Genomic DNA, 10301 nt, shown 5'->3' with positions numbered 1-10301 from the left:
ATAAAAACACGATGATTCAAAGTGTTGTTTGCACTTGTTTCAATGCAACAAAAAGGAGTTGTTTGAGAATGAAACGTGGATGCACCAGTCAGTAAGTGAAAGCTGACCAAAGACACAAACGTCAGCAGGTAAGGTTTTGGCCTCTGTATTTTGGAATATGCAAGATATTTTCTTCATTGATTAGAAAAAAAAAAGATGGTCCATCAATAACAAATTAGACATGTTTGATGGGAGAAATAACCAAATATAATATTAAAGCTTATTCGCAATAAGCGCCGTTCATCTTTATGGTCTTGACGTATTATCTCTATCGAGTAGTGGTTGGACATTCTATGTTCCCAAGATTCAGTTTTTTCCCCAGTATTCATCTTTATCATATACAGGACTCAAAGGTGTTCGTTTACAAGTCGGTGCTAATAATGAGTTTCCAAAATGGATCTGTGAATAATTTTATAGTGAGAACGTAATTGCACAGGGACAATTCCACCTTCGGTCTGGGAAGCCCTGATCCGGTATCATGGAGAACCATTACTATGAGAGACTGAATGATTGTGACCACTTAGAATGCCATGCTTTAAAACATGTCATGCTTTAGAGCATTCCACAATACTTGCTGTGACAGACTTTACAACTGTTGGATAATTAAATCACCTCTTCCGTTTGTATAAAATGAAAAAGGACCCCCCCCAAAAAAAAAGTGACAGTGTTAAAACGACCTCTTGTTGATACAACGTATGAAAGACCTTTTTTCCTTTCTTTCCTCAATTTGCAATAAATCCTCGTGTATTCGATATTATATTCCACCATTTGGTCTAAGCTGTCCAACAAAAAACAAAACTCAACCCTAGTGCTTTAGAATTCGTCCCTCTTGACAGTGACCAACTTTGTACGTATGCAAATTAATGGCATACATTCATGAATGAGCAACCTATGAAATTTTCTATATTTTCTGCAGGCTAAGCAAACACGAGGTCGTTTGTGATTTTTATTGCTTTTAAAACTGTTGGATAATTAAATCACCTCTTCCGTTTGTTCCACCAGAGTCAGTCATCACATGCAGTAGGACTGTTACGACTCATTTCAAGACTCTCAAGAGGGTTACAGACCTGACCGGCTACTCTGAACCAATTTAGCCGGGGGGGGGGGGGGTGATCACTGTTGCATGCGCCAGCTTCAAGGAGCCAGAGGTGCGAGCTGAGTGACAGTTGAGGACCATAGACAAGAAGAACTGTCTTGAGAAGGACATGGCATGCCCCAGGCTGAAGGTACTACCTCTACTTATAACCCCTAGGAGGTAACATATAAGAAAAGTTGGGGAGGGAGTGGTGTGCTGGGTCCAGTGTGGAGTTTGAGGCAAACTGACTGGCAAGCAGATTAGCCTTGTTGGTTGCTGAGCAAACAACCTCATGATTGTTTGATAGTGGGGGAATCGTTGACTACCCATTATTTATTACACTGTTGTAGATTTTCCAGAAATCACAGGTTCCTAATTTCTGTGCTTCGATTCGTTTTCTGGTGGTTTCAGTGTAATCTGTCTTAGCTGTCACTATTACTCTCTTACAATTACTTCTAGCTTCTATATACTTCTGTTTGTTTGAGCTGGACTTATGTCGGCTGAATCTTCGGAACACATGCTGCCTTTGACAAATGGCAGCATGTGTTCCGAAGCAGAAGTAAACCATTGGGGAGAGTGGGGCTTGCTATAGAATTCCGTGTGGGAACATGTGCTTCAATAGCAGTTTTGAACCATTCAATGGTCTCATTTGCACACTGTTCTGCTGGAAGAGAAAAGATATTTCACCATGGGGTATCTCTGATGAGTTCCCTGATGGCTTCCCAGTCAGCCTTTTTGTAATACCTCGTTGTTTTGAGTAGTGGCTCTTCAGTTTTAGGGCAAGAATTTAGGGTGATTTCTACCATTATCACAGCGTGATCAGCATTCCTAAGTGGGCTGTGGGCATTTGTTGTACAATCATCGGGAACTGTTGTCAGAAAGAGATCTAGAAGTGAGGCATGTTGATCTTGCTGGTCTGGGAAATGTGTCGGAAATGTAACCGTCTGAGATAGGGAATGGGATATAGAGAAGCTATGTGTTGTGCTATCAGCTATGTCTGTGTAGTTAGAGAATCCTAGCCAGTTACATGTACTTGTGCACTAGTATCGAGGGAGAGTGCTATATCTGTGCTATCAGAGACTTTGTTTATTAGGGTACAGTCCTGGTTTGAGGGAGAGCAGTAGAGAAAATAAAAGTAGCTAATATTGTGTTGCATATTTAGTCTGAAGCACATAAAGGCCTGGTCGTCTGATTCTAGTTTTATTTCTCTAGTCAGAAGGAGGGTTTTACAAATATAGACTCCAAGCCCATGCATATGTCTGTCTGAGTCCTTACGGCAGAGTGGGAGATAACCAGGCATGTTAAAGTGGTTAGAGGGAATCGAGGAGTGTAGGTTAGTTTCACTTAATGCTAAGATATCTGGGGTGTTTACTAGGAGAAATTATTCAAATTTTTGCTTGAGCTGTCATTTCATTTTATTTATTTAATTGAAAGTTTCAGTTAGGGTTAGTGAGGGGTGCTGGACAAGTGGTTGTGCAGAATATCAGATATGCAATACAAGTAGACCATCAGCTGTCCTCACCCACAGGATTGTGGTCTTAGGAAAGCCCACCGGGGATGAGTGCAGGGTCCCTTTCCATGTGCGACATGGCACTACAAACATCCCGATATTATACAACTGTTGATAGAGCAGCCGCTCAAAGCACTACCAAAGAGTTAGGGCACCTGTACTATCAGTCGGAAACAGTAGCCAGGAAACTGTCAATTCGGTACCTTCAATCCATTAGGCAAAGTCAGCACCGACATATATGATACTGAAGCACCCCCATAGTGTCCAGTTTAGGAGGATGGGAAGTGCTGGAGCGGGGAAAAAACGGTGTTCATTGCCCTAATCAGGAAACAAGGTCAACCACTGGGTGATTCTGACGAATTCCTCAGGCTTATATATATATAACACTGACTCTGCAACCTGTTGCCATGGTGATCCATTAAATTAACTGCTAACTGCTGCCGTTATAAATAAGAATAGCGTCTTTTAATTTTAAACCGTTATAAACTAGAAGAATGTATATAAGCATTAACACATAATTAATATTTAATAATAACCCCCCCTCTTATTATATACACTCCTACTACTTTAAATTCCAACGTCCTTTCCCTTCTACTCCCCCCCTTCTTATCTAACTCCCCTTCATCTGCTATGATTTTTCCATTCTTATTTGGCATTATAACTCAGTCCATCTATGAATTCTGATGAAGCTAGTCGGATATTTCCTCTTCTTTCTGAGGATTTTCCCCCTAGCTGAAACAATATGTAAACTCATTCTGGACTCACAGTAATAAATTTCCTATATATATATATTCTGTATAGATTAATTGCTATATATATTTTCATAACTTACTATATATATATATATATATATATATATATATATATATATATATATATATAGCTGTCCCCCCTCCAATGTTAGAAAGGTCCTCGTTGACAACACAAAAATTATACAACGGGAAAATAATGTAAAAAAATTAAAGATTCTTGAAGCGTCGTACATTAGAACTCTTCAACCTAATATAAATGACATTGCATTTCAAAAAAGCAGTAACGTTCTGAAATGTCTTGCGTAGTCCGTGTTGGACGGACTTCGTACATGGTGTCTACGAACTTGCTGGTTTTAACACTCGAATTTTTAATCGACTTTTATTCTTAATCGACTTTTATTTTAACTCATCACTGACTATATATATTTTAGTTTTCATTTTTAATCCTCATTTTCGCAATCCTGTATTTTTAACACCTGATGATGATTCGTGGACGAACCGAAAGCGCTCGTAACAGCAACATGTATGGATCCTTTATTAATATTTTTGATTTTGAAACAAAAAAGACAATACGAAAAATTGAAAAATTAAAAAAAAAGAATTATAAGACAAAATGTCTCCGTTGTATTTAATAATATTTGCTTGAATATATATATATATATATATATATATATATATATATATATATATATATATATATATATATATATATGAGGAATGGTAACGCCCTAAATGCACTCTTTTGCCATTGTGCAGAACACGATCACTCATTTAATTTAGATCAAGCGAAAATTATTAAATACGTGATAGATAGAGCTAAAAGAAGACTTTTAGAATCAGCACTAATTTTGAATACTAATACTATTACGCAAAGAAAAGGCTTCTACCATTTAACCCCTAGCATAGGGAAAATAATAATCAAAGAGCAAGGTATCAGGGTGGATCCTGGCTAGCCGTTTTTCTTTGAATGTTTTCAGGAAAATGAGTAGTTTCGCAAAAGAAAAAGAAAAAAAAAAAAAAAAAAAAATGTACATATTTATTTTAAATGCATTTTAAAATTGTATATATAGACATCAAACAACCTTCCCATACGCACACATATTCTTCCTTTCCCGACATGGGTTGGATTTTAAAAAACTGTCTTTTTTCGCACGATCTATGACTTTTTCTTTTATCACATTTTTATTTCAATTATCCTGATGATGTCCTCTGAGACAAGGACGAAACGTTGATTTTTTAATAATTTCATTCGGTTTTTTCTATTTTTTCTTTAAACATATATATATATATATATATATATATATATATATATACAGTGTATCACAAAAGTGAGTACACCCTCATATTTCTCCAGATACCTCTTCATGGGACAACACTGACAAAATGACGCTTTCACACAATAAAAAGCAGTATGTGTGCAACCTATATAACAGAGTTAATGCTAGAATGAGACTTCTTTTCTTGTCTTTATTTTATAACCAAAATTTCACTTACCAGAAAGCTCAGCCTTACAAGATGGAAGGGGGGGGTCTTATTTAAATCATCTATAGCCTATAGATGACTAAAATAAGCCCCCCCCCCCAGACTGTAGGGTTTATTGACATTTTTTTTTAGGTTGTTTACATGTAACCGCCTAAGAAAGTAGAATCTCGGTTTTCTTTTTGGGTCGACTATGGCCTCCAATAATACCAGTAACCGATTTTAAATAGAAAAATCGATAAATAGAAAAATAATAATGAATTATGTAATTATCAAAGTTACGTTTATACGAAAGACACATGCACACAAGAAGTGGTGACACGATTAATTGTAGAAAAGAGAGATGTGATATAATTGTTTCGCTTTTGGCCTTCCGTAGATTTTCAATGCAACAAACAGGTTTCACGCTACTTTGTTCCGCTGTTGCGTTTCTTTCCTAGCAACAATGAAATGCGTCGTCGAGCCTTTCTTTTTCATGTGACGGAGATGTTTCGGAATAATCTCTCGTTGTTGTCGTCGTCGTTGGAATTACGACATTTTCAAAGAAAACTCCTCGTTTTATGGTAAACCGATTCTTTTTGTTTTCCTAACTTTTATTTTGTTCGTATTTTTGTTTTCTTTGCATCATTATTGTTGATTTTTGTGCTTCGTTGCGCTTCAACAATTCCCTCTTTTTTTTTCTTTTTTTTTTTTTTCGTTCAGTTTTTAGTAAAACGGAGACGATAGACACCATTTGACTTGACATTTTGCTTTATCCGTCCATATTCAACAGTTTATTTCTATTTATTTCTTATTTCTTTTTCTTTTTTTTAACCCGGGTGCTTGTTAAGATGCGGTCATCGATTTTTTAAAATGTCGTTTGAAGCAAAAACAATATTACCTACTAAATTGTCATATCAAAAATAGTAATATATCCAAAAATTACGAAAATTTATCGAGTTGAAAGTTATTTAAGTAATCTGGCGTAATTGAACTGGAGGACTACCCGAAGACAGCCAATGTGCACTGGTTGTGACTGGTTGTCCAATCTGCAAACAGTTTTTATTCCGAAAGCCGTTCTTAACATGGGGAAGTTAGGGTAGTGGTATTTATTCCGAAAGGCATTTCTTATTTTCAACCTCCCGTAATCAACTTCTTAAAGGTAAATCCTTGGGTGCCCCCTCCAGTGCACTTCCACCAGTAAGGGTTACGGAAAATTGGGTAAAATTGTATTTTTTTTTCTTATACGTTATAAAGTAGACAGTAATAGGCTACATACAGGGGACATAACTCTGAACGAATATTTTAGATTTCTTGTTCATGGCTTCAATATTTGTTGTCTAGACTTTTTTTTTTTTTTTTAACTAAAAACACAATAGCAGTTTGCTCTACTGGATTAATTTTCGTAATTTTTGGATATAATACTATTTTCGACATGACAATAAATAATATTGTTTTTGCTTAAAACGACATATAAAAACGATTTGTTGACTCTAACAAGCACCCAAACCCGAATTCAATATATATCTAAGTCCAATAATAATCAATTATTGTGTTCAATGCTTTGCTTCTACAGAATTTGAACCGAACCGACTCTACTCTTCCCGAATTAAAAGTAGAATTTAGTTTAAGGTAAACGTTAAAAATTTTTTTAGTTCGGTTCAAATTCTATAGAAGCACCTTATTTATTTGTTTATTTTTTTTTTTACAAACGTGATTTTATTTATACCATAACCACATTTTCATGAATTCGTAGACTAATATCCTTGACTAAATCAAAATCACCGTCTCCAACTGAAAGTCATTTTTTTTAATTTTTTTAAATTTTTTACACGATTACAATTTAAGTTCTGAAAAACTTGGCGGAAAAAAAAGAAAAAGAATTTATAGTGGGGGATCACTGGATCAGTTTCTGGGTTATTCTATCTTTTGATAGCAGCTAACACTAAGTGCGATGTGAACGTCGTAAAACCACATGTACCTAAAGTGTACCCAAATCTCATGTAATTTATCAAAAAATAAAAAATAAAAAAAAATAACTGCCCTAAAAACGCTAAAATGGCCTCGAAACTCCCATTTAAATTATAAAATATATTTTTTTTTTTTCATCCCGGTAAGTTTTTTAGGGTATTCACACGTAATCGCCTAAAAATAAAAAAAGTAAAAAAAAAACTGTAATCTCAGAACTAATTGACTGTTCGGCGACAGCCTGGGCCTTTCTAGTCTTTTTTATCAATCGCAACATCCGGGTCAAAACAAGTCCACCCTAAAAATGAATTCAAACAATTTTAGGTTTAAGAAAAAAAAAAAAAAAAAAAAAAAAAAAACAACAACAAAAAAAAACCTTCAAATCTCTGTAAAAAAATAAAAAAATAAATAAATAATAAGGAAATAGTTTTTTTGTTAGTTTCATTTTAACCGGGAAGTTTTATTAAAAAGAAACCAGCCAAAAAAAAAAAAAAGACTAAAAAAAAAAAAATAGGCTTTCCATTATTTTTCTGTTTCACGTTATTTTAAGTAGAGGACCCATTTTACTTTAGGGTGGCAATTTAAGTGAGATAATTTATAATTCATTTAAATGTTTTTTTTTGTTTGTTTGGTTTTTTTTTTCTCAACAATTGATTTCTAAGAAAGATTTTTCGTGAGCTATTCTCTTACCTCGGCTTTGCCCTTGGCAGAATGAAAATAAAACAAAACAAAACAATAAAAAAAAAACCCAATCAAATCACAACAGGCTAAGCTTTAAACTTCAACAAAAATTTTATTTAAGTAAAAAAAATCCAAATTGCAAAAGATGTGTCATCTTTAGCTTTCTGCTGTGCAGGGCTGGTAACACCCGGAAAGGGTAGTAGTTTGGTTTTATCTTCGCGTTTGCAGGATACAATACTCCATGCTGTTTGCAGGATACAATACTCCATGCTGTTTGCAGGATACAATACTCCATGCTGTTTGCAGGATACAATACTCCATGCTGTTTGCAGGATACAATACTCCATGCTGTTTGCAGGATACAATACTCCATGCTGTTTGCAGGATACAATACTCCATGCTGTTTGCAGGATACAATACTCCATGCTGTTTGCAGGATACCTGCAACAAGTCCATGAGTTAAGTGATGCCTTCCAAGGATGAATGCTGCGAGTCCGGTAGTCATCATGGAGTTCACCAGGAATAACCGTTCAATTGGCGGACAAAGGGTAGATCAAAATGTAGACCTTAATTTCATCTCTAAGAGACGTTATATAAATAATGATGAAAGTCAATCAATTCATAGAGCACAACAGGGTGCGGTGAATATAATATTTCGCCTAACATAAGGGCATTGGTGTTTGCAAATGATAATAACATTTTGACTCACATTAGGTATTAATACGTCTCAATGAGACAAAGGGGTTTTGAGGCTACAAACCTCGAGTGAGTTTTCTTATGTCCATTTTGACCTGTTGTCTTTGTGAAAACTGGCAGCCTGAAATATGAAAAATAGCAGCAAAAATACGCCTCGGCAGTTAGTAAGAACAATCAATCTGATAGGTTCAAACAAAATCGTGAGCGGTCGCACAATTTTCTTATTTCAATTCAAGCTAAGCCAAAAAGCTGCTGAAATAGCTCATGACATCAACAAAGTGTTTCGCCCAGGAACCACTACTGAACACACAGCATAATGATGTTTTAAGAAATTTTGTGGCTGTAATGAGAGTCTTGAAAATGATGCGTGTAGTGGTCTGTCATCGGATGTTGGCAACAATCAATTAAGAGCCTTAGTCGAAGCCAATCCATGCATAACTTTTTGAGAACTTGTTTCTGAATTAGCCGTAACGTATACGGCTATTTCTAACCACCTGAGGGAAATTAGAAAGACAAAAAGACTTGAGAAACAGTTGCCTCACAAAGTGAACGACAACCCCAAAAAATGCTGTTATGAAGTGTCATTTTCCTTTCTTTTGCGCAACAATAATGGCCGTTTCTTGCCAGATTGTGACTTGTGATGAAAAGTGGGTTCTTTATGACAAATGGCAATGCTCAGCTCAGTTGTTAGACACCGACTTCAAAGCTCCACGACACATCCCGAAACCAGAGTTGCACCAAAAGAAAGTCATGCTGACTCTTTGGTGGTTTGTGATCTCATTCATTACAGATTTTTAAATGCAGGCGAAATTATTACGACGGCAATGTACTGTCAACAAATGGATGAAATGCGTCAGAAACTTCGACAACAATACCCAGCATTAGTCCACAAAAAAAGATCCAATTCTCCTTCACGACAATGCCCAACAGCATGTTGCCTAACCGACTCTGCAGAAGTTAAACGAATTGGGCTATGAAACTCTGCCTCATCTGCCATACTCTCAAAACTTCTCACCTACTGACTACCACTTTTTCAAGCATCTGGACAACTTCCTGCATGAGAAATGCTTCAAAAACCTTAGCGATATCAAAAACGCCTTCAGCAATTTCATCGCCACCAGAACGCAAGATTTTTACACTATTGGCATAAATACACTTGTTTTGCGTTGGTAAAAATGTGTTGATTCTGATGGTGCTTATTTTGATCAATAAATATTTGTTTGAGCCGAAATATGTTCTTCTGAATTTACAAGTCAAAAACCACAAGAACTTTCTTGTCAACCTGATAAAATAAAATTAAGAAAAATGCGTTTTTTTTTTTTTTGTTTTTTTTTTTTTGTTTTTTTTTTTACAAAGGCATCACCACATTATCAAGGCCCAGAGGCCACTCAAGGATAAGGGTTAAAGAGTGTACAGTAGAAATTGGTCAACATAGTAATCATTAGTAATGAAAATTTGGTAAATTTAATAACTTATATGGAACGGCTCATCAAGAACTTATTTACTTTAGACTTGAACACAACCATATTGTAGTCAGCCGGAAAGCAGGAAAACGGAAGACAATTCCACAGGCGTGCAGTTCTAAGAAAGAAGCTTTGTTCATGGAATCTATGTTTAGGTTTAGGCACAGATAAAGAGTGGGGGAAATTATTGATAGTGTTTACAGCTAGACGAGTGTTTCTTGTGAAAGTTTGGCGAGGGGGGACCATAGATTGAAGCTCAGTTGAACACTTTCCATGAAAATAACGATACATCAGAGACAAACTCGCAACATCTCTTCTGTGAGATAGAGGTTGCAAGGAGGAGAAAAGGACATCTCCTACGAGGCTACGAAGTCTATTTTGAACTCTATCAAGGCAGGACAAGTCCTTTCTAGCAGCTCCTGCCCAGATGTGGCAACAGTATTCCATCCTTGGACGTACCTGGCTCTTATATAGGTAGAGAATAGCATCAGCAGTGAGATATCTACTGGATCGATAGAAAGATCCCACCATTTTTCCAGCGGCCTTGGCAACAGATTTGATATACGTGTTCCATTTAAGATCAGGAGTAATGGTCAAGCCCAGAAGCTTGTCAAAACTTGAGGCCTCCTGAAGACGAGAGCCATTCATTTCAATTGATG

General features: G+C 36.1%; 1 protein-coding gene across 1 annotated transcript in view; it reads left to right on the top strand.

The window, feature by feature from the left end:
* Positions 1-5221: 5221 nt before the first annotated feature.
* Positions 5222-10301, top strand: part of LOC145249024 (TLC domain-containing protein 5-like) — a 34625-nt gene continuing 29545 nt past the window's right edge. The window contains exon 1 of the mRNA XM_080110883.1: positions 5222-5418. Within this exon, the coding sequence (XP_079967009.1) occupies positions 5416-5418 (3 nt within the window). The 5' untranslated portion in view covers positions 5222-5415. The remainder of the gene's footprint in view (positions 5419-10301) is intronic.

The sequence above is a fragment of the Euprymna scolopes genome, chromosome 27, assembly GCF_053919585.1.
Source record: "Euprymna scolopes isolate OS-2025 chromosome 27, ASM5391958v1, whole genome shotgun sequence".
Taxonomy (NCBI): Eukaryota; Metazoa; Mollusca; class Cephalopoda; order Sepiida; family Sepiolidae; genus Euprymna; species Euprymna scolopes.
This window is presented reverse-complemented; position numbering and strand designations above follow the sequence as displayed.